This window comes from Fragaria vesca, linkage group LG6, assembly GCF_000184155.1.
Source record: "Fragaria vesca subsp. vesca linkage group LG6, FraVesHawaii_1.0, whole genome shotgun sequence".
Classification (NCBI taxonomy): Eukaryota; Viridiplantae; Streptophyta; class Magnoliopsida; order Rosales; family Rosaceae; genus Fragaria; species Fragaria vesca.
In genome coordinates, this window is record NC_020496.1 from 3657705 (window position 1) to 3684148 (window position 26444).

A 26444-nucleotide genomic window follows, 5' to 3' on the forward strand; every position below is an offset into this window, starting at 1 on the left:
CCGTCGTATATATATATATATATATATATATATATATAAATAAACAAAAAGTATGAGTACAACATGAAAAATGTTACTTATTAAACTATACAACTCTTAAATATAATAAAAAAATATAACGTTACTTAATTATATATAGATAGAGCATATCCAAATCGAAATTATAGTCATATTGTTAGGTTTTAATGAGAATATATTTACTAGTTATGTCCTTTAAATTAAAATTTGTTATGAACTTTCTTTCTCATTACCGAGCTAGCATTAGAATGCATAGATGATAGATTGGTTGCCCTGCTACATGTAATGTAAGATTGTTATATAATGCAAAGAATCATCAACTCTCATAAGTGTCATTAAATTTGGGCTACTCAAAATTGGGTAGATGTCATATATCATCCATGAAAAAAAGAATGAAAGAAAACGAAGGGCTTTATTTTTGTTTGAGGGAAAAGAAGGGCTTCATCTTCAAGTTTAAATACAGCCAGATGGTCTATTAGCAATTATTGTGATATAGAAAGGCAAAACTAGAGTGGCATTGTGGATAATTTGAAGAACCCAGAAGGGCAAACTTCTAACTCCATAGATATATGAGTCCCCACTCTCTCAACACAAGTCCCATCCTCACCTTTGTTCACAGACTTGAGCACATTTCAAATACCAGATACCACTAAAAGTACCAAGCTTCACAACAATGTCAATTGTAACTGATGAGTTGAGAGCCAAGGCTGATGAGCTCTACCATGGAGATGCTATCTGCCAGGAGAAGTCGAAGTTCTTGCTCACAGAGATGGGTCTCCCCAACGGTCTCCTCCCCATGAAGGACATGGTGGAATGTGGCTACATCAAAGACACTGGCTTTGTTTGGCTCAAGCAGAAGAAGAGCACCACCCACAAGTTTGAGAAGGTTGGGAAGCTGGCCAGCTATGCAACTGAGATCACAGCCTCTGTTGAGAAGGGCAAGATCAAAAAGCTGACAGGAGTCAAGACCAAGGAGCTCATGATCTGGGTGTCAATCTGTGACATCTTTTTGGATGACCCCCCAACTGGGAAGATCACCTTCAAGTCTCCTACAGGGCTATTCAGGACATTTCCTGTCTCGGCTTTCGAGCTTGATGGACCAGATGGTGGCAAGACTGTGGAGGAACACCAGGACGTCCCGGAAGCTGTGGAAGTCTAGGCTCTCACTGCTATAGATTTCAAGGTGTATGATCTGTTTTAGTACTACTACCATAGCCCAGAAGAAGGCTTTGGCTTTTATTTTCAGGGTCTATTTTGATGATCATATGTAATGCTGTTGTTTTCAAGTACTTTTACTAGTGCTATTACCTTCGTATGAAATTAAAATTTACATTTCCCTAGTGCTATCTGTTCTATGTTTCTACCAGTTTTTTTTATTTATTTTAATTTTATTTTTGTTTCTATCTGGTTCCGTGTAGTGAAAAACGGCATGAGATATGTAAGGTCTTTTTCAGGGTTTGGAAAAAGTATTGTGTTTTGAATCGGTCCATCTTCATGAGTCACATTCTTTACATGAAGAGGGTTTAAAACTTAAAACCTAAAGCTGTGCTGCAAATTGAGAAAGAGAAGTGCTTGCCTTCCATCTTTACCCAGAAAATGAAAATGAGAGGTGCTTTCTTCTCTTTTGGTTCTATTGCCATTCACTTTTTCAGGACCTTATTTGCCTATTTGGTGTTTGATGCTCGGCCCTTACAAGGAGTTCTATTGATTACTTACCAAAGCATATTAACGGTTTAGAAACTACATTGCACTCACTGAGTTGGCAGAAGAAGTTTCGCATGAAGGGTGTGATGTTGTTGTTTTTTTTTTTCCTTTCATTCTTTTTCTAGCTTCAAGGATGATAAATGACATCTACCCTGAAGTAAATCAGCTGTGCCCAAAAATCCCAGTGCCAAACTTGTGCCACCACTTTAATCGCGACACGTGTTCTATCACTTAACAGGAGATTAACTCTGTTAAATAATTAATATATACTTTAGTATTTCTATTAAAATATAAAGATAACAAAAGAAAAGAAAAAGAGTCTCCGTATTGCCTCTTCCTCTCCAGACCAGCCGAGAGACCTTCCCTAACTGCAAAACGAAGGCCTCTTCCTCTCCTCGCCATGTGCTTCTGCTTCATAACTCATGACTTTGGCCATTGATGGTCTTTGTCTCAGATCCACACAACATGTCTTCAGTGATCATAATTTTACAACTGCGAACATCATGGCGATGAACAACTGAATGAGAGGCTTCCAAACGAGGCTGTGATTTAGGCGTTTAGTGTGGCATTGGAAGAATGAAAAGTACGAATTGGATGGGTATTCTAAATTTCTTACCCATCTTCGTAAATAATGGATTATTTGAACTGGATACAATTTCTTTTTTCGAGTCTCTAGCTCTTTCTCCTCATTTCGATTTGATTTGGGATTTGAATTTTGGGGATTCACTGGTTTTAAAGTGTGATTGGGTTTTTTTGTGGTGAGCAATAGAATGAAGATGACGCATAAGCAGATGGGGTTTGATTTGGGAGTCAATTGCAGGTTTTTCTGGGTTAGGAGAAACTATTTTGCAGAGGAAAAGAAAGAAGGAGAAGTGAATGCAGGATGATGAGAATGCATAGTTATATTTTTTTATTAAAAGACTCAGCTAGCAGAAAAGGCCGCGCTCGTGTTTACGTTTTTCTTTTTCTTTCTGCACTAATATGCAGTTTTCTTATGATTTTTGTTTGCAAACTTTTTCTTATATCACTATTATCAACAGTTTACTTTAAACCATTTATGGTATCTGGTATGTACATATGTCACGTACATACACTAAAAGATTCTAATTCGTATTTGATCTACAGAGTTCAAACAAATAATGACACTTTTACATACTTTTGATACATGTAATTTCCACGCTTAAAAAGAACCATATTAAGACAATAATAAATTCTGACCAAATACATGAACTCAGAATGCAGACCAAATAAAACTTTGAAGTTGCAATGTACTTTACAATGTAATCGCATATATACTTTGTATTAGACCAAGCTATAGCTTTCCATACTCCATATTACAATCAGACACTTCAAGTAATATTTTATAAACATTACTGAATTTCTATGAAGAAGCTAACTGCATAAAAACATGATCAATATCTTACAAAAATAATGCAAGCTATAAGTTCATTAGTTTTCATATTGTCATTATTAACAGAATCAATAAAAACAATTAGAACTAAAAGATGAACTCACGGTACTTCCATGAATGTACACAATATACAAAAACGTAATCAAATTTAGATAACCTCGATCCTTCAAATGGAAATGCTTGATCTTTGATGCCTATAAATTATGCTTCGCAGTTAGTAAAATACAGATTATGCCTATATATTATGTCTGAAACGAAAAAAATAAAAGACTAAAAGCAACTACTAACATAAACATAAAAAACTTAATAGCTAAAAGCCAGTAAAATACCTTTCAATGAAAATAAATTAAGAGGTCTAGTGCCTCCATCTCAAGTCTTATGTTTGCATTGATTATGAATTGGTAAAATCATTGTCCTCGTCCTCTACTCTGATATTAAAATTATCCAAAAGTAAGAGATACAAATATATGATTTCCACGACTTTTAACCAACTTTAATTTTCAAATTTTGACAAAAAAAAAAAGGATTTTAGAGAACAATATTGGTAATTTGTACCAAAAATAATAAGTGAAAATTATATTTAGTTGGGACAAAATCTATCAATTCACGAACTTGATATAATGACAAAGGAATCAACAAACTCCAATCGGTGAAACACTTATCCATGCCACATATATGCATTCGTAAGACACCATTGAAGTATTGATCAGTGGTTGGTGTTTGTTAAACAAAAAGAAACTTTTAATGAAGAAGGAAGAGAGGATTAGTGAATCTAGACTTCAGTATTATAAACTAACAGAGAGCAGAGATTGTCAACTATTTTAAAACACAGACTATAATTAAATTACCAAACCTCAACTATTTAAAAAAACGAAAACCTCCTTTACGACCAATAAAAAGAGAAGAAAAAATACCTCCAAAACCAACCATCTTCTTGCAATCTTCGATCAAAGCAATTCATGTATTAAGATTGTCGACCGAAACCAAATTCCTTGAAATCCCTTATAGAATATCTTTGTTCACATCTTTATCTTTCGAATATAATAGGAACTGTCTTCTGTCCCGTTTGCCTTGGTTACTTGGAACCAACTAACTTAATCATCTCTTCAATATACCTGCAAAATTCAGGAATTAAAAACTACAGTACATAGTAGTTGTGCAATTGTATAGTCAAGAACGCATTGACGCAGTTCCTCATCAATGGGCCCGAATCAAAACTGGCAAAACTAAACTTGTATAGCCGATTTGATCCGACCTAACCAACATGTGTGACTGATTTCCTTGATCTTCGTATATAGTAGTTCAACCGACTTTCTGAGAGAGTGAATTGAATTTGAGTGAGAGTTTTTTTTTCTTTTCCGGTGATCCAAATTTGAGTGGGAGTGGATAACTTCTTCCTTAAAACGTGGTTGGAGGTTTTCTCAAACAGTTGGAGCATATTCTGATTTGTAGTTTCCCTTATATACCCTCAATTTATTAAATTGTGTCTAGCAGGTTTAATTAAAGAGAGGGATAATTATTGGGATTTCTGAAAATTTAACAATTGACGGTTCCAAATTGGCTTAATTAATATTAATAACGATGGAGTTAAACTTTGTTAAGTGTAGAGACAAGTGTCGCAATTTAAGTGGTGGCACATGTCTGACATAGGGTTTTTGGGACAGGTGATGTGCTTCCCATCCACCCAATTTGGAGTAGCCCAAATTTAATGATACTTATGTTTTGAGTTTTCAAGAAGCCTTCTCCTCCAGATAAAAGTGTAAAAAATCATGTTTTTTTAGAACAATACGACAAGATTTAGTTAATCATTCTAATGCCACATTTGGAGACATGTTAAAAAACATTGATACGCTAAGTTATCGAACCTTCCATGATCGATTAATGTAAGAATCATGGGAAGATGCCGACTTTAGGGGGAGTTTCACACATACATGTCATTATCAAATATGAAGGGTGTAGTTGTGCTTTTCTTCCCTTAGATTAAGACTTTAGTTCCATAGGGTTTTTATTTTGCAAAGTTTTTAACAAGACAACACCATGTGCATCATTTGACAGTTAAACGAGCGACACAAGGGGGAGTGTTATAGAATAACTCACTTTGTGTGTGCCTTGGTCTAATGCTAATAAGAATAAGAATTCCGATTGTGTAATGATAGGTTTACTAGATAAAATACGCTTATGTTTTTTTCTACATACTTAAAAGATATTATATAATCCTCTATATATAGAGGCTTCTATTTATGAATAAAAATGATGTTTCTCCGATCTACTTTGATATTTTTATTTTTATTTTTTCCTCCGATCTACTTTGGTATCTCTCGGGTCTCTTTCAACACAGTTGTGATATAGGAGGTCAAAAGCGGAGTGGCATTTTGGATAATTTGGAGAATCCACAAGGGCAAACTTCTAACTCCCTAGCTATATAAATCCCCACTCTCGACGCAATTCTCATCATCACCTTTGTTCACACTTTTGAACACAAGTACCAAGCTTCACAACAATGTCTATTGTAACTGATGAGTTGAGAGCCAAGGCTGATGAGCTCTATCATGGTGATGCTATCTGCCAGGAGAAGTCAAAGTTCTTGCTAACTGAGAAGGGACTCCCCAATGGGCTCCTTCCCATGAAGGACATGGTGGAATGTGGCTACATCAAAGAGACTGGCTTTGTTTGGCTCAAGCAGAAGAAGAGCACCACCCACAAGTTTGAGAAGGTTGGGAGGCTGGGAAGCTATGCAACTGAGATAACAGCCTATGTTGAGAAGGGCAAGATCAAAAAGCTGACTGGTGTCAAGACCAAGGAGCTCATGATCTGGGTGTCACTCAGTGACATCTACTTGGAAGATGGTGGGAAGATCACCTTCAAGTCCCCTACAGGGCTATCCAGGACATTTCCTGCCTCGGCCTTCGAGCTTGATGGACCAGATGGTGGCAAGGTTGTGGAGGAGCACGAGGACGTCCCGGAAGCTGTGGAAGTCTAGGCTCACTGCTATAGATTTCAAGGTGTATATTCTGTTTTTAGTACTACTACCATAGCCGAGATGAAGGCTTTGGCTTTATTTTCATGATCTGTTTTGATGATCATATGTAATGCTGTTGTTTTCAAGTACTCCTACCAGTGCTGTTATCTTCATATGTAATAAAATTTACATTTCCTGTTATATGTAGTTTATGTTGTGAAAAAAGGCAAGAGATATGTAATGTCTTTTTCAGGGCTTGGCACAAGTGTTGTGTTTTGAAGTGGTCTATCTTCATTCTTTACATGTAGAGGGTTAGAACTTGAGACGGGGTTTCAAATTGAGAAAGAGAAGTGCTTTCCTTCCAAATTTAACCTAGAAATTGATAAAGATAGGACCTTTTGGTTTTTGATGCTAGACAAGTTCTATTGATTGCTTACCAAAGAATATCAATTGCTCCAACTCTGATAGGCGAAAGACGGACAATAGTTCGCATTGAACAACAAAGTAACTAAACTACCTTCTGCAAATGTTGAGATTTATTGATCTATTGCTTCTGGGACCGTTGTAACATTGACACTTGAAACGAAATAATTGTGTTTGTACTTTATTTCATCATCGAAAAACAATTTAAACTGTTCCCTTTATAAAAATGAAAAAAAATAATAATAATAACTGTTTAAATGATGAAAAATAACAGGCCAATTATTTCGTTTGAGCCCAATTATTTCGCTTTAGATTCCATCATGAGGGACATTTATATACATGTGCAGTTGATAATTGAATTGAAGGATCAAATATTCCAACAAATAACGAAACAAGGAAGAAATAGCCACACGGACAAGGAAAATTGAAGATGCAATTCTATTCCATTCGATCTATCTCTACTGAATAGCTTTGAAAACCGTATCCGGTTAAAAGGAATAGATTGAAATCTGATAACCTCTAAATGTAAATTCAAGGGATTTCAACTAGTAATTGTAAACTTATATTACAAAACGAATTTTCCATCAATTATTGACACCTTGTCACATAACTAGAGACAAAGAAGCAACAGAACTTCACTCTCAGCATGCATCAAGAATGCTGGAACAACTCGTCCTACTAAATTACAGTAGCTGGTAAAAACAAATTTACAGCTCCGGCCATGGTTTAACAGCTTCAAGGTTGCTTGATTAGAGGGTTTTTGTCAGGCAAAATGATCGACTAAATAAGATAAACACTACGTTTCCCAAGTACTTTAGAATTCAGATGAATCCTATTTCATTTTCCATTAAACTATAACTTTAATTCCTGCCAAGAATACAGATCAGCCAACAATTAGATAACAGTACAATAACAGAATGTATTCAAAGAGAAGATATGTAATTTACTAATTTTGGAAATTCAACTCGTCAGAATAAGACATCGACACCTGTTGCCATCAGAATATGCCACACAACGTAGCTTTCTTGACCACTTGACTTAAACCCCCAACAGACAACCATGAAGCAGCTTTAAGTTAGCAGGTGGAACTGTAAGCAGCTCTAACTCTCAATTTATTTATGACCAACTGTCCCACACCTTTCCATTTATGGTGCCTTTTGGCAACCTTAAACAGTTACCATAAGCAAATGTTACCTACATGAGTGACTAACAAGTAACAACTGCAGCCAATAGACCAGTCACAGTTACTCTCCCACAAAGCTCAATTTTTCACTTTGTATTTTGCCAATTCATCTTCTCAAACAGTCTGAATCTGACTAAAGTTTTTGCAGATTCTATATAACTCAACCCCCAAATTGGTTTTCTCATTCGTATACAAGATGTAAGACTTACGTGATTCCGAAAATAATAGGAGTATCACCTCATGTAAAAGAGTTGAGGAAACAGTTGGACTCTAAAATATTTTTCAACTAGTGTCATGATCTATTATTCATCCCCCAAGAATGGAAGAAATCAAAGAATTTATTTCTAGACATGGTTTGTAATATCTTAATGTCCCTACAGTTTGGAAAACAGTCAGTGTTTGCCGAGAGCTTTGCTACTTTAGTGTGAAATGTTGCACTTGGCAACCAAGGATTCAGTTTCTCAGAAAATCTGGCACTGAACACTAAAACAAAGTACAAATATGTCAATAAAAATGGTTGATATAAGATAGAGCCATACCTGAGATGGGATAACCCATTTGCCATCAATCCAGTCCTGATGAAGTCTTAACTCAGAGTGATGATATTCAAGTTCCTCACAGGTTTCCCTGAAGTAGACTATGTACCTTGAACCTCTTAGAACCTTAGAAACCACACCAACCCACCAACCATCATTGTGCAAAGCATCAACTTCATCAAGTTTCTTGAAACAATCAACAACATTTTCCGGTGGATGAGGTCGTATGTGCATGTTATCCACCTCCTCTCTCAAAAATGCCGAATCATCCTCCGTCCTCAAGCACTTGTACTCGACAAGGAACCCGTCTTTCCCCATGGATTTCACTACAGTTGCCGCAAACCAAGAACCATGGAATCCTTCCTCATCACTGCTAACCTCAACCAATGCTCCTTTGGTGAAGTACCCATCGCTCACAATCGGATCATTCTGCAATTAAAAAATCTGAGCTCAGAAAGAGAAATGCACTGAAAACACTAAAACGAATCCGAAAAGAAGACCATAGCTAGAAAAACACAATGTGCTGCCAAAACAAGCAACATCAGCGAAGTATGATAATGCATAACCATACAAAGCTCCTGTCTTTGAGTACTCGACACCTTCATCAGGATTAGCATCACCAGAACATATTATACCTCATAATCGTACTATAACAATTACATGCATTCTCACACAAAACAAAAATGACATCATAAATCAACTCTTGAACAACCTACATATTTCTCGAGCACTAAAATACACTAAGATCACTTAAACATCTACAAAAGGCTGACACTCCAAAATTGTTTATACACAAAATTTTACCTTTGGGTTAATTTTGAAAAATATTAACACAAAAAGCCTAAACAGTCTCATTTCAATTCCGGCAATGTTAATCAGAAGGCAAGAAATTTCAATTCTCAAATAAAGATCAAAACTTTTCTGACCTCTCCAACATCTTCCATCGATTCTTCACCCAACGGAGACGGCGGAAGCGTTTCCGGCATGGAGGCCAAACCAGGACCCAGGCTTTGGCCGAAAGTTGAAGACTTTGGGTTTTCGTGGCACTTCTCAGCTTTTAGGGATTTTACTGCCCACAGTTTTCACACAGCTCACTGGTTTTAGTACTCACCTGCCTTGTGGGCTTTTACAGCCCAAAATTTTCACTGTGTCAACGTGTCAGGTGTTGATTCATGGAATTATATTGGCGGGAGTTAATTTTGTAATTACCAAAATGTGTTTGCTTCAAAGTCCAAACCTTTATAGTTGCAACACTTCATACCTCTTCAAAGTTCAAATCTTTAGCTATGAACTTGGCTAAAGTGACCATAAACTTGTCAATTTTAGAGACCCAGTTGCCGAAATGCAAGAATCTTAAGCGGTTCAATCAAATTCTATCTCAGATGATCCTCACTGGTTTCATTAGAGACACATATGCAGCAAGTAGAGTCCTCAAGTTTTCAACCGACTCATCTTTCAGTGACATTGATTTGTCATTTAGAGTTTTCAATCAAATTGAGAACCCAAATGGGTTCATTTGGAACACTATGATGAAGGCTTATATACAAAGAAGCTGTCCCCAAAAGACTTTGGGTCTTTATAAATTGATGTTGGTTAAGAATGGGGATAGAGATAACTATACTTACCCAATTCTAGTTCAAGCTTGTGCTTTGAGAGGAGCAGAGTTTGAAGGGAAGCAGATGCATAGTCATGTTTTGAAGTTTGGGTTTGGTTCAGATGTGTATGTGCAGAACACATTGATCAATATGTATGCTGTTTGTGAGAATATGAGGGATGCACGCAATGTGTTTGATGAAATGCCTGTGTTGGATTCGGTTGCATGGAATTCGATATTGGCAGGATATGTTAGGGTGTGGAATGTGGAGCAGGCAAAGTGTATATATGAGAAAATGCCTGTGAGGAACACGATTGCTTCGAATTCTATGATTGTGTTGTTTGGTAAAAGAGGTTGTGTGAATGAGGCTCGGCGGTTGTTTGATGATCTGCCTCAGAAGGATATGGTTTCGTGGAGTGCGTTGATTTCTTGTTTCGAGCAAAATGAGATGTATGAGGATGCTTTGGAAATGTTTGTGAAAATGGTTGCTGAGGGAGTTATGGTGGATGAGGTTGTGGTGGTCAGTGTGCTTTCGGCATGTGCACATATGTCAGGTGTCCACACAGGGAAGTTGATCCATGGGTTAGTTGTGAAAATTGGAATTGAAAGTTATGTTAATCTTCAAAATGCTTTTATTCATATGTATTCGAGTTGTGGGGAGATAATAGTTGCGGAGAAACTGTTCAATGCAGCCTACAATCTGGATCAGATATCTTGGAACTCAATGATATCAGGGTACTTGAGATGTGGTTTAGTCGAAACTGCTCAGAGATTATTTGATTCCATGCCTGAGAAGGATGTAGTGTCTTGGAGTGCAATGATATCAGGCTATGCTCAGCATGATCGCTTTTCAGAAACTTTGGCATTGTTCCAGGAGATGCAGCTTTCTGGAATTAGGCCTGATGAGACCACTTTGGTGAGCGTCATCTCTGCATGCACTCATTTGGCTGCCCTTGACCTGGGCCAATGGATTCATGCTTATATAAGGAAAAATAGGCTTAAAGTTAATGTGTTTCTTGGGACAACCCTTATTAATATGTACTTGAAATGTGGGTGTGTGGAAAATGCATTGGAGGTCTTTGAGGAGACGGCAGAAAAGGGAGTTTCTACTTGGAATGCCCTAATTCTTGGGTTGGCAATGAATGGGTTGGTGGAGAAGTCCCTTGAAATGTTTTCAGAGATGAAGAAATGTGGTGTGGCACCTAATGAGATAACCTTTATGGGAGTTATGGGAGCTTGTCGTCACATGGGCTTAGTAGATGAGGGGCGTCGCCATTTTGATTCCATGATGCAGGAACACAAGATAGAACCCAATGTTAAGCATTATGGATGCATGGTTGATCTTCTCGGACGTGCAGGTTTGCTCAAGGAGGCAGAAGACCTCATTGAAAGTATGCCTATGACACCAGATGTTGCGACATGGGGTGCCTTACTGGGGGCTTGTAAGAAACATGGGGACCATGACAGGGGTGAGAGGATAGGAAGAAAACTCATTGAGCTCGATCCTAACCATGACGGCTTCCATGTGTTGTTGTCCAATATATGTGCTTCAAAAGGTGATTGGGATGGTGTTCATGAGATTAGGGGAATAATGATGCAACATGGGGTGGTAAAGACCCCCGGTTGTAGCATGATTGAAGCAGATGGTGTAGTTTATGAATTTCTAGCAGGAGATCAGAAACACCCTCGAATGAAAGAAATTGAGGTAATGCTATATGAAATGGCTCAGAAGCTGAAGAGGGAAGGTTATGCACCAGATACAAATGAGGTATCCTTTGACATTGATGAAGAGGAGAAGGAAACTGCTCTTTTCAGACACAGTGAGAAACTGGCAATTGCCTTTGGACTAATTGCTATCAGTCCACCGTCGCCAATACGGATAATAAAGAATCTGCGAATATGTAATGATTGTCACATGGCAGCAAAGTTCGTCTCAAAAGCTTTTGGTCGTGACATTGTGGTGAGGGATAAACATCGGTTTCACCACTTTAAGCAGGGATCTTGTTCCTGCAATGACTACTGGTAGTAGATTAGTACTGAAGTTGGTCTGAACATTATTCACCTAGAGGATATTCTTGGTTTTATAGAAAGGCTCATCAACTGAGCAACATGATGCTCTGAAAGTCTGAAGCTAACTGTTGCGACAACAACACATAACACATGGGTGAATCTCGATTCATATACTACCTCCAAGAAGAAAGAAGGAGGGGATTGGCTTATCTTGTGTTGGAATAAAGGATGAACTAGGAGTTCAGAACCACCAAATACTAATGGTCGAAATCTCTTGTGGTATGATTCCGGTGGTACATAAGTTGCAGTTGATTTTTCTCAGGGAGGCAGGACAAGTTTAATAATACAGCCAGCCAGCAAGAGAAACATCTATTTCTTCCATGGTCACTGGTGCAGAAGATATTATGAACTGATATATAACAATATATCAGCTACTCATCTCTGATGGTTAAGTATCGCCAATGTGCTAGAGATTGCAATCAAATAACTGCAATTGTCTGAATCTGTGAGCCTGCGTTTAACTAATATGTTGCTCTTGTGAGCTGAGATGGTGTTTTGTTAGAAGAGTTTAACGTGGGCTCACAATGGATGAAATCTAAACTGGCACTCATGATTCTTCGTAAGTGTTCATCGGCAACTGTGTTTCCATAATTATTCGGGCACACGACATGAAATGACAATTGAGTGAATTGACAGTTCCATAACCTGCATGTGTTTCTGGGTTGCTATGAGGCACCTAACCGTGTGTTTTAACTTTGTTCTATACTTATACATTTGATTTGTTTATGTAGGCAAGCGGCAGCCAGTGTATTAGTAACTATGGAAGTTGCATTTGTTACATCTGGAAATCATGGGGTAAACAGATATTGAAAGGAATTCAACTTGGCAATTTGGAGAAATATATTCAGCAGCAGCCAGAGAGAGCAAAGTAAAATCATTCTTAATTTCAGTTCTGAATTCGGTTAGCAGTATTATGACTATTATCATAATGGTTAGATTTGAGTTCATAAGAATGGTCATCTTTCTCGCCCGGTGCCTCCAGTTCATGCTTGAACTTGAACCTTTGTAAGAGATGAATTTTTCAACTTGTTTACACGGCGCGAACCAACCAAAACTGATTTTCTTTGCAAGAGAGGCCTTTGAAACTGATGTCATGTTCTTCCTTACCATGTTGTCCAGTATAAAATTTGTTTAAAACAATAGAATGACCTGCCTGCCAATCAATATGCTTATGCCAATCCCAACAAGTTGTTTCAGCTCCTTCGCTTCAGCTTCTGTTCAGGTTCCATCATCTTGGTCATGTATAGAGCAATCCAAATCAGTTAAGTATTCGGCCTCTTTCATATGCCAAATCAGAAATTCCAAAACTCCATACACCCACTTTATATGAGAACCCATCTTATCTCCTACAACAAAACTATAAACCTGATTTCTTACCTCAATCCAACTCTGTCCTGCCTCTTTCTTATTCCCTGTTCCTCTCATCAACATTCTCATATTGGCGTATTCTCCCCATTTACCTTCAGCGGCATAAAAATTTGACAGCATCACATATGTTCCCGCCATGTTTGGCCTCAAATCTATTAACCTCTGGGCAGCTAGTCTGCTCAAATGGGGAAGCTTATGTGCTCTGCAAGCTCCAAGCAGTGCACCCCAAAAAGACTCGTCAGGCTTAAATGGCATGCTCTCTATTAACTCATAAGCTTCCTTGATTCTACCAGCACGGCACAGTAAATCCACCACGCAACTATATATGTCCTTATCTGGAGTAACCTTGTAATCATTTACCATACATTTGAAATACCTCAAGCCTTCAGTGACAAGTCCAGTATGGCTGCACGCACTCAGAACTGCCATAAACACTATTCGATCTGGCCTAATACCTGACATTACCATCTCATCAAACAACTCAACAGCTTCTTTTCCATGCCCATGATCCCCATATCCAAGCATCATGGAAGTCCAGGAGACTAAATTTCTATCAGACATGTCACTAAATATTTTGTGCGCGTCAGTGATGCTCCCACACTTGGCATACATGTCAATAAGTGTATTAGCCAATGCCAAGTTCTTATTAAAGCCTCTACGGATGATTGTACCATGAACTTGTTCACCACAGTTCAATGCTGCCATGTTAGCACAGGCCGCTGTAACGCTGGTTAATGTGAAGCTATTCGGACTAAATCCTTCTGACTCCATACGAGAAAATATACTTAGGGACTCTCTAGGATCCGATTTTTCATATCCGGAAATCAAGGTGTTCCAGGTAATCAGATCTTTTTGACTCATTTCATCAAAGTACTGCTTTGCCTCTGGTAAACAACAAAACTTGCAGTACATGTCCAGTATGGAATTCATGACTGGAAGATGGGAATCAAACGCATACTTGATTACTGCTGAATGTAATTGCCTGCCAAAAGTTTGCGAGCCAACTGAAGCGCACGCTTTAACCGCAATTGAAAAGCTAAATGGGTTCGGTTCCACTCCCTCCTGTAGGTCAATAAAGTTAAAGTAAGCATCCATTATAAAGTAGAATACTTCCCAATTCATTCAACAAAATGTAAGAGGATGATTCAGCCACTTACCAGCAACATTTGGCGAAAAACTTGAAGCCCGCCATAGCCATCACCTCTGTGAGTGTATCCAGTGATCAAACTAGTCCAACTCACAGCATTCTTCTCATGAAGCTCACTGAACACCTTGCACGCATCGTCCATACTAACACAACAAGCACCATACATGTCCATAAGCGCATTCTCAACATAGATAGACCCCTTCATTCCATACTTAACCGTCGAGCCATGAACCAATGCACCACACAAAAGAGAAACCATCCCCTTACAAGCCTTGAGCACACTCGAAAAAGTAAACGCATTCGGCTCCATATCGCTCCTAAACATCTCACAGAACACACCCCAAGCGCTGCTGTGGTGACTGCAAGAAGTGTAGCCAGCAATCATGGCAGTCCAAGTAACAACATCTCTCTCAGACATTTCATCGAACACCTTGCGTGCTTCTTTGAGGGAGCCCTTTTGGAAGTAGGACTTGATTAAGTCTGTGGCTAAGAGGTTGGGGCCCTTTGAGAAAAAAGGTGGGTTTGATTGGGTGGTGGGTTGTTCTTGGGAGCAATGGAGTGAGTTTCTGATGATGGTTGGTATTGGGTTGAAGTGGGTTCTGGGTAGTAGTTTTCTTGAGGTCATCTCTGTTGTAGCTGAACATGGTCAAGCCTTCAAACTCCAGTCTATGGTGTTGCTATAGCTCCAGTTCATGGTAATTAGGCTTAAGTTTGCAGTTTGGTTAGTTCTTGAATCCTCAACATTGCATGTTCAATTGTTCATGGAGGTAAGCATATAATAAGCAATTCAAAACCTGCATACAATTGTGGACTATATTTTCAAGAATCAAGATGTAATTTATTGTACGGATTTTTTTAAGTTAGAAAACAATAAAATGTATTTTAAAATAATTATTCGAGATTTCGGTTTTCTATAAATTGAAACAGGTTCAATATCATTATCTATGATTGATTGATGATAACATAAGTTCGAGAAAAATTAGTGTTAATAAGGTTTAACTTGTTTTGGCGTATGTAGCATTCTAGATATGCATTTTTGATATTAAAGTGCGTAATAGGATCTTGTTGTGCACGCAAATGATCATTAGTCTATCATGTATTCTAGTTTCATTAATGTTAGTTAAAGCAAATGAGTTTATGTATCGGAAAAGTTGCTTTCAGTATATATTTATACTTGGAATTCTTATGTTCCAATTGATGGGAACGGATTGAATCTGGTTTGCCTTAAAGCAAATCATTCGTCAAAGAAAGTTGACGATGGCGATTTGCTCTGGGAAGGTCTCCATTCATATAAGAATTTCATAACTGGGTAAGTGCTGCTTGTTGCAGACTAAGCACACAAGGAAGAGTCTCTAGCTGGTAACCTCATCGTACTCATTGATAAAGTAACTATTAAATTGTGTTTGATGCATTAATCTCACTTAATAAAACATACTTTAATAAGAGAAAAAGGATATTGTGATTAGTGTGTAACTAAGATTTTGTTTGGTCACACCCTCACACGAGATACATTAAAATTATAAAAGATTTTTGTGAAATCCTAGAATCCCAGCGAGAATACACGACAGACAAACACTTGTAGGGTAGCTTTTGTGTTCACAATGACACATAATTTTATACTCTCTCTCTCTCTCCCTCTTACACTCTTCACTCCTCAAATCACTTCCTCGGCCACCACTCCTCACCGCCGTATAGCTTCTCCGTTTGTTTCTGCATTGCGCTTTGGTTTTCTTCTTCACCAAAATTCCCCCAATTTACGTCACTCCCTGATCACAAAGGTGACGTCTTTTTAGTCTTTTTAATTATTATTTTTTTGAGCGATCAGACAAGGGTTTCTCGGTTTTTTTGTTTTGTTCAAGATGTTGAATTTGTTGTTGTTTTTGTTCTTCTGGTTGTTCCTTGGACTTTGGTAGCATGAATGGTTGCATCAGTGTTCGATTGTACTACATTATTAGGGATTTGTGTTTCGAATTGTTTACTCTTGTTCTTGTCTTGTTTGAGAAAATTTTTGTCTTTTAACCTTAACAGTCTTGTTTCTGGTGAATGCATTGTGTTGTTTTTATGGTTTAGATCATAAAGGTAGAGACTTTCGTGCAGAAAAGATTGAATTTTTAGGCTGTAATTTTGGGATTTTACATTTGGGTCTTGGGGTAAATTTTAGAAAATAAAGGTTGAATCTTTTTACTTTTCTTGTTTATCCTCACATCCATGAAATCGTAGCTCTTGTTTTTGTTTTCTCCTTTTAGTTTTAGTGTAGGAACTGTAGATGGTACTTTGATTAGTCCTTGGGACGCCTATTACTTTCAGTAAAATTTGTAAGGGCCATTTTGATTTGGAATTGCTTAAAGCAGACATCTTTGTCAAAATTAAAGTAGTCTGGAGATATTAGATACTAGGATTTACCTTATCAGTTGAACTCTTGAATGAGGCTGGGTTGTTCTATTTTGACTTGCTTTGTTATGTTTCTCTTGAGATGAATGTTGATTTTGTCTGTCAGAAGAATAGCGCATATAGAATGTGGATTTTTCTTTCTTTCTTTTTATGATTGAATTGAATTTGTCGTTTATTTATAAGACGAAGCAGCATGTAGAATGCATTAAATTGTTTATACTCATGTGGATATTGTCCAAACAGAGAGTAAAGTAAATTTATGCTTGTCTCATAATGATTGTTGTTCTACTGGTTAACCACTTGGTGATGTAACGCTCTGTGAACCTAGAAGAACTCTTGATCCCTTCCTTTGTCATACCTGCACATACTATGTTTTGTTGCACACGCGCGTGTGAGCGCGTTCCTGGGACCATAGGTTCTGGCCATTTCTTAAAATGCCAAGAGTTATACTTCAATTTCAAAATAATTAATTGCATTGTTAGACTTATATGAAAATTGTGTATGTGATATAATGGAATTATCAAGATCAGTCTTAAATTGGAGAGTTGAGGATTCAACTGAGAATCTTCTGATTCTCTTCCTTTATGATGGCATAACTCTTGTACTGAATTGGTATCCAATACTATTGAGAAAGATTCTCTGTGCGTTTGGTTTTTGTTAAGTTGGCTTAGAAAATCACATTGCTTCTAAATTGAATACGACTTTTCTGCAAGTCACTTGTTTAAATCCTCTTTTGTCAACTGTTTGTGCTTGTGTCTCATGATCCTTTCTCTTATGGTTGCAGTAGTTAGTCTCTATATTACACCCTGTTTTGGAGAAGCATTACTATTGCACAAGGAGACAGCAACCATGGCAGACTTGGAGAATTTGCTTCTTGAGGCAGCAGGACGAACCGGTGCAGCTGTGAAAAACCGCCAGCAACTTCCAACTTCTAGAAAGCGACATGGAGGTTCCTTCTCTGATGATGAAAGTGACTCTGGGGATGAAGACTCAGATGGTGGTCGTAATCATGCAAGCAGGAAGCCCTCTCAAGTACCTCTGAAGAAGAGGTTTGACCCTGCTGAAAGAGGCAGTGACGAAGAGCATGATGATGCTTCTGATCATGAGAGCGAAAACAGTGATGAATCTGATCTTGGTACTGATCTCTACAAGGATGATGCTGATCGAAGACGGCTTTCAGAGATGACTGAACTTGAAAGAGAGATGATTCTGACAAATAGAGCAGAAAAGAAAGATGGTAAGAAGTTTATGGAAAAATTAAGATCAAAGAGAGACAAAGAAAGATCAATCCAATCAAAGAAAGAATCTTCTTCTGTCCCATTCTCCCGTGGTGTACGCTCATCAGCTAGGACTGCTGAAAAATCAGCTGCTTTAGGTGATGCATTGAGTCAGTTACGAGAGAAGCGTCTGAAGCAACAAGACTCGAAGGCTCGCAGTAGTCTGAGAGATTCATCAAAAGAAAATGTAGGTAGCCAGGATTTTTCACCAATCAAGCGTAAATCCCTTGTTGCAGAAAGTCTGATTGACTCGGATCAAAATGAGAATGAAGGGGGTTTACAAACTGAAGATGTAGGATCAGCTTCGGATAATGAATTTTCAGATAGTGATGAGGAAAAGGTAGAGCCACCAACATATCAGGACATAAAGGACATTACCATTCCAAGGTCGAAACTTGCAAAATGGTGTATGGAGCCATTTTTTGAGGAGCTAATTGTGGGTTGCTTTGTTAGGCTTGGATTTGGGAAATCATCAAGTGGTCCAATCTACAAGCTTTGCATGGTTCAGAATGTGGATGCCACAGATTTGAACCGGCAGTACCAGCTAGAGGGAAAAATGACACATAAATATTTGAACTGTGTTTGGGGAAGTGAAAGTTCTGCTTCTAAGTGGCAGATGGCTATGGTCTCAAATTCTGCTCCAGAGGAGGAGGAGTATAACGATTGGATTAGGGAAGTGAAGCGTAGTGCTGGCTACATGCCAAGCAAACATGATGTATTAGAAAAGAGGGAGACCCTACAGAAATCCAACACATTTGTTTACTCAGCAACAACTGTGAAGCAAATGTTGCAGGAGAAACGAGCCTCAGCAAGACCAGTGAACATTGCAGTTGAGAAGGATAGGTTGAGGAGGCAGTTGGAGGTTGCAGAAAGCAAGCATGACATGGAGGAAGTTGGGAGGATTAAGACAAGGCTCCAGGAATTGGAAGCATCCAGGCAATCTCAGGAGAAAGATTCCAAGGCCATTAGGTTAGCTGAGATGAACAGGAAGAACAGGTTTGAGAACTTTAAGAATGCTTCTGGATTGAAACCGATAAATACGAATCTGAAAGCTGGGGAGGCTGGTTATGATCCTTTCTCAAGAAGATGGACTAGATCGAGGAATTACTATGTTGGGAAGCCTGGAGGAGGAGATGAAGCCGCTGAAGATGAGACTGCTGAGGCAGCAAATGGATTTCTAGGTGCCAGCAACGACAAGGCTGAAGCAAAAGTAATGGGAGAGTTTGGCGTGAAAGCAACAGCGGCAGCGTTGGAAGCTGCAGCAGGTGCAGGGAAGTTGGTTGATACAAGGGCTCCTGTGGACCAAGCGACAGAGGCGTATACACTCCACAATTTCGAGCTGCCAATCTCACTGGCTGGACTTCAGAAGTTTGGTGGACCTCATGGGGCTCCGGCTGCGTACTCGGCCAGGAAGCAAAAGATAGAAGCTACATTAGGATACAAGGTCCCGGAGGATGATGGCAAGAGACATGCTCTGACTTTGTCAGTTAGTGATTATAAGAGAAGAAGAGGACTTCTCTGAATCTTTATGCTACCCAAGGATGGTTGTGTAAGTTATGAACCTTTATGCATTTAGTCTGTTATCTTGTTTGACTAATTACCTGAACCTTTATATGGCTATGGTTTTCCTTTCCTACATTAGTTTATAGTTATTGATTGCTAGGGGAAGTAGTATTCGACTACCAAATGCAGTTTTGCTGAGACAGAAGTTTCAATCATGTCAAAAGGCAAGTAAAAATATCTAGAAAAATCAACTCAAACAAACAAGTGAAAACTGATATGTAATTTACATGCAATGACAAAGATTAGATCAGGTGCGAGGTACCCTCCATACTTGTCATTTTAAGTGTCTATTCCGATCAACTCAACTAATTAATCGGCTGACAAAACCAATCATTACTGTGTAGAACATATCACATGACTTTATGATATACGCTTCCAATTGAAGACTGTTCTCTATCCAATTCTTTCCGTATCCTATCCTAATGTGGTTGCTGTACAGTTCAACGGCAAAGTTGCCTTTGAAAGAATGGTTACCTTATACAAGAATCTGAGACCTTGCTGCACCTCTGGAGCACTTTTTCCGGCCACTCTTGCTAAGTGCGCAAACACATATCTCAAGAAGCTCGTAATCTTCCTCCCAGAATAACAAGGCTGCCTTCTCTGGATTCTGCACCAGCATTTTAGTTGTAAGGAACCCGGCAATGGTCCACGTTTGGTGAAGTCGAGATTGCTTTCCAATGAATTTCCCAGTTCTGGTATCATAATATTCAGGCCAGCGGTCAGCTCGAAGCTTCTTCTCTGCTAAAGCAACTGCCTTTTCAGCTAGTTCTGTTCTGCCCATCTTGATGCATGCCAATGTGAACTGAAATAGGACAGCTATAGCATTTTAGAGGGAAAATCCCATAAACAAATGAATGCATAGTAACAAACAGGAAGAAATCCAAATCATGCAGGCATATTTGCATTCCACAAAACATCTAAACTTCCATCAAGGCAAAACGTACCTGCCACAGAAGTGTGGGCCAAGATCCACCATTATGATACGACCAAGGACTGCAGGAGTTGATAACGAAATTAGTACAGTTATAGAAATCTAAAATATCCTGAAATATACAAACAAGAGTATACAAACAGGAGTATGCCAACTCACGTATTCTTTGGGTCGCTGCCAGTGATTATACGCCACTCTTCATATTCCAAGGCAGGATAGCATATCTTAAGTGGCATATGCCCCACAAGATCATCCCACTTGGCTTCAACCAAATTCAATATAGCTTCATTTTGCTTTGGAGTACCCAAAGATGAAACAATAGACCAAAGATTTCCAAGAGTGAAAAACCTAAAGTCCATGTGAGCTGGTTGTAGATTGCCAATAAAATATCCACCTTCCTCTGGAATCCAGTCCATTAACCATAAAGGAATTTGATCAGGGTAGATATTGAACTTGTTGGTAGCTTCTGTAGAGTACTCCTCGGTCTTATATCGATATATCTCATTCATCTTTCTCATATCCACCCAGTAATATTCTCTGATGTGGAATGACAAAGCACTGAGTCTGTTGTTGATAGCCCTTACCAAATTCTTGGATCCATCATTTACGGCAAGCATCTCACGGGAACACCGTAGAGCCGAGTAAAATAAGGCCTGAAGAATCAAACTTCATATAAATCATATGCCAAAGATGAGGTAATATACAAATAAACTTGAATATGATGCAGTATAGTTGATATAGGCTTGAAAAGATAGATAGGAACGCATCACAACTGGTATGATATCAAACAAAACGGTGTTATCAGGATACAGCCCAAGATTCTCATAAAAAGCATAGAGTCAGCCAGCTAAAGTTAAAAGTTCAGGAGCAGATGCTTTCAATTAGTTCAAGAAGGAAACCACCATCATCAATGATTTCACCCTATATATTCTATGTCCTTATGCATGATATCCAATTAGACCCTATTGGCCTCCTAGTTATTTTCATTTCAGGTACATCAAGAATGGAATATTCAATATTGAATCTGAATTTATGGCAGTAAAATCAAAGAAAGCAGCTGATAAGAATATAGGCTAAAGAAATAACGTAAATGAATCAATAATATTCACACCTAATAATTCAACCACTTAAGCCAGCTTTCTAAACTATGGGATAAAGGAACTCACTTGGATCTCAAGGGGATGACCGTGTATACCCATCCGACGGTCTATCATACATGAGCCATCTGTGACCAAAAGAGATGGGAACATATCAAAGCCATCAGTTAAACACAAGTTCAGGATCATTTTCAAGCCTGTCTGAACATCAACCCTTTCTTGTAATCCATAGTCACCAGTTATCTTTCCGTAAGCCCTCAACAGAATAATCCACCATAATCCTGTCAGAGAAGTTAATGGCGCAACAACAAATCGTCAGAATAACTGGGCAAATTACTAAATTTATTGGAAAAAAAGATCCCAATATGGAGTATTTGCAAAATGCGCACTAGCATCCAACAACAGCTGGAAAACAATAACAAAGACAGTGTGCAGCATCTTTCAGAGAATTACTTTTTTACAGCACAGTATATAATGTTCAGATATTCTTACCAGAATCCACAGGTGCGACACGACCAATTGCTGATTCACCAAAATCTGGATCCAAAACTTCTTCAAACTTATTCTCATCGAGAGGCACAATTCTCACTTTAAAACTTGCAGGCATCAATCCCTGCCCTGGACTATAGCAATCAACAGTTTTCTCCCAACTCTAAGTAAAAACAAAACTATGATTAGAAATTTCATGAAACCCGAAACATTTAATTCATAGTATATTATGTTGACAGTGTTGTCAGCAAGAAAGGTTTGGGGAAATTAATTTTCATAAAGCATAAAAGAGATTAGCACTCTTTTGACCATATATTACTACAGAAGGTGTCACCAAGATCAACGGAATGTTGGTTTTGCGAAAAAAATGACTGATTGATGGCACTTTTTGATCTCTATAATTAAATTTCTAATCAACAACAAAAGATAACCAGGGTTTTCATTCAAGATTATTCAGTTGATCATACATTAGAATAGCACCACAACACAAAATAAGGAAACACATCCTAATTTAAGACCAACAAATCAACATGAGAAACCACATAGACAAATAGTTGTGAACGGTTACCTGCAATTGCAATGTATGAAGCAGGAAGTTCCTCACAATCTCTCCTTCTCCCTTGAGCAAGAAAGCAAGCGCCGACGGAACAAAATCCCGTATAAACACCTGATCATAATTCAATGGCAGCTTATCATTCGGATCATTTGCAGCCACAGTCCCAACAGGACTCCCACAATACGTCACCACCGACTCCCTCAACAGCCTCCACGCTTCCTTCTCAATGTCCGAAAACTCCCTCTCCGAACTCAAAACCTTAGCCTGCTCATCCACACCCTCCACATTTTCATCAATAGCAACTTCTATCCTAGACTGCTCCTCCCCCACAACATTCTCATCCTTATCAATCCTCTCCACCACCAAAGGCTTCACATTAACACCACCCTGAACATAAATCCTCTCAAAGTTGTTCTCATTGACCCGAGTCTCCACCGATGTCGAAAACTCACGACCCTTGTATTCAATACCAGCAATGACACAACCACCCCTAGTACTAAACGACCTAGATACAACCCCAGATTGGCCAAAACTCCAATTGGGTACCTTAAAAGCTTTCTGGGTATCACTCAAAACACTCCCAAATCCCAAAACACGACCTGGGTATGTATGATATTGACTCTTCTGCTCAAAATTGACACAAAACTTGGATAAATTTCCATTCTTTGCTGACCCATTATGGATTTTAACAGGGGAAAACCCGAAAAGCGTAGACTTTCGAATACTACTCATGATTCTACAACTGGGTTTCATTGCAGAATGACAAAGACAACTAAGGGAAATCATATCTAACAATATACAAGTATGATTGATCAGAAAAATCAAAGCTTTAAGATTGTAACTATAGCATATGCAAATAGAGCTATTTGTGGGGGTTTGAAGATTGAGATGGAGAGGTGGGACTTGCGTTGAACTTACGGAGAGGGGAGACGATCATCGAGAAATTGTAGCAGAGAGAAATGGCGGTGGTGCCTGAAAATTTTGGATGGCAAAATTGGAGGAGAATAAATAGTGAAAGTTTTGATTTTTATAGAGAGAGAGAGGGAAGGAAGGGCAATCCTGGCAAATAAGATAACTTTCTTTCTAAAATGGATTTTTTAGATTTAGTTAATTAAGCTTAATCTACTTGTTCATTTTTCTTTTTTGAAATTGCCATGATTAACAAAGTATTGTATCTTGACGAAAAGATATATTGGATTTTCAGGTAGCTACCTCATATGTATTTGTCATTCTACAGGTTGTGAAGATCAAAAAGTTTAGGTCTTCGTTGTTTGAGCAAGGAAAAGTGTATAAATTTCTATACATGTCTCCTTTGATCAATGACTTACACAACTTCTGCTTTTTGTAGTTTAATATGATATTGGTGTAGTGATATTAATATTTGACATGTGGTTCTTAGAAAACAAACAAAAAAACCGCTTTTTTTGAGTTATTAATGAAATAAAAAGAAATAGAAGACATCATCAATAACACATTAACATTCACGAGATTAATAATAATTGGAAATTACTCAATCACCTGGTCATGTTTATTCATCTCAAAATGCAAAATTACATTTTGAATTACTTAGCTTGTTGTCCAAACAATCCCAAATAATATGCCTTTGAAATTCTATTTATGTCTTTAAGATTTCAAAGAAAGATATTTTTATCTTTTGGACTTTGGAGTCGCCACCCTTGCTGTACTGTACGTGGTAAATTATAAGTCTAGTTAAATAATTATTTTCTTAAATATCCTGTATTTACTAATTCTGGTTTATGGCTGTTCATTGCGTGCACGCAAGGGCCTTTCAGACATTTCTATGTGTCTAGAGTTCAGTGGATAAGGATTGGTGACTCGTCCAGGGAGCCAGGACCTTTCATATCCCAAATTGTAGGCAGCCCCATTTCTCATGAACCACTTGTAATGTTATATCATGCCCAAGATAAAACAACCAAAAGAGAATCACACATGATGCATATTTGGTGTACCAAAACATGTTATAGAGCTCTACACCATGTCACCCTTCCCATGAACATGTAGCAAGTTATGTGAAAAAAGCACATTGGTTTTAGGGAGTGAAATTTGCATCATTGTTGGAAAGGTATGGCGAAATTTCAGTTCCTTTCTCCTCCACTTCTTGTTAGAAATACAAAGAAACTGGTTACCTTTCACGGACCAAACAAGGAAAAGAAAAAGGATACTCAACATACAGCCCATTGTTGTTGGCCTGCAGTTGGCATTGGGCCTCAAAGTCCATCACTTGTTTCTTTTCCTGCTATATGATTAGGCTACACTGTCAGGGAGATCCTTGCTGATAATATGATATGAATGATAGGCTGTGGATATAACAAACAGAAAGCAAGAAAAGGAAAGCAGGATAGGGAAACATGGCAAGGTTGGTGATGCAGCACCACCAACAGAACAGACTACCTTCTTTCTCTCCTCTTCCTTCTCTTTCTGACTTCAATGGCACCAAACTCCAAACTCAACTCCAGGTTCTCTGTCTTTCACAAATTTGCTCTACTTTCTGCTCCAAGTCTCAGAATGTTAGAACCTTCATTGACTAGTTATCCTTACTGTCTATACATACTTTGCAGTATAGGAGAAAAGTATCACAGCCAAAAGAAGCATTACATGTTACAGCATCAAATGCAAAGAAGACTCTTAAAGTGAGTGGCACCCAATTCATTTGATATACTACTTGTATTGAATTCTGTTCCTTTTCCATATATCTGTTGGATTTTGTCCTCGTTCTCTATGTCTAATACCATATCACCACAATGGCAGGTGAGCCTCACTGAGCAAATGTCAGGTGAATCGAATAAGGGTGGTGCTGCTGAATTTTCTTCCAAGGTATGCTAGGGGTTTTATTTAGGCCCTCTATGCCACACATTTATGAATTTGACATGAAAGTATGAATCTTCTTGCTATGTATTTCTAATATATAATCAGACTAAAGATTTTGCAGTTCCTAGGAGGAATGCAATGGCCTTAATCTTGTCAGGTTGCATCTTCTCTCAAGTCAGTTGGCAAAGTCCTGCATTTGCTGTACAATCTGTTGCATTAAGGGAATACGTAGATAGTTTTGATGGCTACTCATTCAAGTACCCTAAGAATTGGATTCAAGTTAAAGGTGCTGGAGCTGACATATTCTTTAGAGACCCTTATATTCTTGATGAAAACCTAGCTGTGGATTTGTCCTCTCCTTCATCCTCGAATTACAAGAGTGTTGAAGATCTGGGGCCACCAGAAGTAGCCGGAAAGCAAGTGCTTAGGCAGTATCTGACAGAGTTCATGTCTACAAGACTCGGGGTGAAGCGTGAGGGGAAAGTTCTCTCTACATCTTCAAGAGTTGCTGACGATGGGAAGCTTTATTATCAAGTTGAGGTGAGGTGATTTTGATGTTGTAATTGTTAGTTCTGTGGATTATTAGAACTGTTTCCTTACAATGTGTTTTGAAATGTGTTTCTAGGTGAACATAAAATCATATGCAAGCAACAATGAACTAGCTGTTATGCCAAAAGACCGCGTAGTAAGTATGGAATGGAACAGGAGGTACCTCACTGTTCTAGGAGTTGAAAACAACCAATTGTATGCTTTGAGATTACAGACACCAGAAAATGTATTTGTGGAAGAAGAAAGTGATCTTCGCCGGGTTATGGAGTCATTTAGAGTGAACAAGGTGGCTGCTTAAGTACCATGAGATTGTACAAAATTTTTGTAATCCAAGGCTCCCTTTTCTTTT

At 38.3% G+C, this 26444-nt stretch overlaps 8 protein-coding genes across 9 annotated transcripts; 5 read left to right on the forward strand and 3 right to left on the reverse strand.

Annotated features, from left to right (window-relative positions):
• Positions 1-634: 634 nt before the first annotated feature.
• Positions 635-1357, forward strand: LOC101303238. The gene has a single exon (XM_004302237.1). The coding sequence runs from the start codon at positions 692-694 to the stop codon at positions 1175-1177; it is 486 nt and encodes a 161-aa protein (XP_004302285.1). The 5' UTR covers positions 635-691; the 3' UTR covers positions 1178-1357.
• Positions 1358-5598: 4241 nt separating this feature from the next.
• Positions 5599-6356, forward strand: LOC101303527. Its single transcript, XM_004302238.1, has one exon. The coding sequence runs from the start codon at positions 5634-5636 to the stop codon at positions 6111-6113; it is 480 nt and encodes a 159-aa protein (XP_004302286.1). The 5' UTR covers positions 5599-5633; the 3' UTR covers positions 6114-6356.
• A 508-nt stretch (positions 6357-6864) lies between these two features.
• On the reverse strand, positions 6865-9302 carry LOC101303819. Of its 2 annotated transcripts, XM_004302240.1 has the most exons (3): positions 9161-9302; positions 8238-8663; positions 6865-7382 (listed from the first exon to the last, which is right to left on the reverse strand). In XM_004302240.1, exons 1-3 carry the CDS (start codon positions 9218-9220, stop codon positions 7368-7370), a joined length of 501 nt encoding a protein of 166 aa, XP_004302288.1. In that variant the 5' UTR covers positions 9221-9302; the 3' UTR covers positions 6865-7367. The 2 variants fall into 2 exon arrangements, with proteins under 2 accessions (XP_004302288.1, XP_004302287.1); XM_004302239.1 differs by lacking the exon at positions 6865-7382 and having other exon boundaries at positions 7572-8663.
• A 218-nt stretch (positions 9303-9520) lies between these two features.
• Positions 9521-11854, forward strand: LOC101290880 (pentatricopeptide repeat-containing protein At1g08070-like). The gene has a single exon (XM_004304860.1). The coding sequence runs from the start codon at positions 9521-9523 to the stop codon at positions 11852-11854; it is 2334 nt and encodes a 777-aa protein (XP_004304908.1).
• A 1241-nt stretch (positions 11855-13095) lies between these two features.
• LOC101291162 (putative pentatricopeptide repeat-containing protein At1g56570-like) lies at positions 13096-15038 on the reverse strand. Its single transcript, XM_004304861.1, has 2 exons — positions 14424-15038; positions 13096-14328 (listed from the first exon to the last, which is right to left on the reverse strand). The coding sequence occupies exons 1-2, from the start codon at positions 15036-15038 to the stop codon at positions 13117-13119; spliced, it is 1827 nt and encodes a 608-aa protein (XP_004304909.1). The 3' UTR covers positions 13096-13116.
• A 2317-nt stretch (positions 15039-17355) lies between these two features.
• On the forward strand, positions 17356-19603 carry LOC101304299 (RNA polymerase-associated protein RTF1 homolog). The gene has a single exon (XM_004302241.1). The coding sequence runs from the start codon at positions 17564-17566 to the stop codon at positions 19601-19603; it is 2040 nt and encodes a 679-aa protein (XP_004302289.1). The 5' UTR covers positions 17356-17563.
• Positions 19604-19809: 206 nt separating this feature from the next.
• Positions 19810-23580, reverse strand: LOC101304591. The gene is made up of 6 exons (XM_004302242.1): positions 22730-23580; positions 22165-22324; positions 21742-21953; positions 20735-21228; positions 20589-20637; positions 19810-20446 (listed from the first exon to the last, which is right to left on the reverse strand). The coding sequence occupies exons 1-6, from the start codon at positions 23501-23503 to the stop codon at positions 20120-20122; spliced, it is 2016 nt and encodes a 671-aa protein (XP_004302290.1). The 5' UTR covers positions 23504-23580; the 3' UTR covers positions 19810-20119.
• A 1463-nt stretch (positions 23581-25043) lies between these two features.
• LOC101305483 (psbP domain-containing protein 1, chloroplastic-like) lies at positions 25044-26408 on the forward strand. The gene is made up of 5 exons (XM_004302245.1): positions 25044-25194; positions 25297-25368; positions 25487-25552; positions 25652-26086; positions 26172-26408. The coding sequence occupies exons 1-5, from the start codon at positions 25087-25089 to the stop codon at positions 26391-26393; spliced, it is 903 nt and encodes a 300-aa protein (XP_004302293.1). The 5' UTR covers positions 25044-25086; the 3' UTR covers positions 26394-26408.
• The last annotated feature ends 36 nt before the right edge of the window (positions 26409-26444 follow it).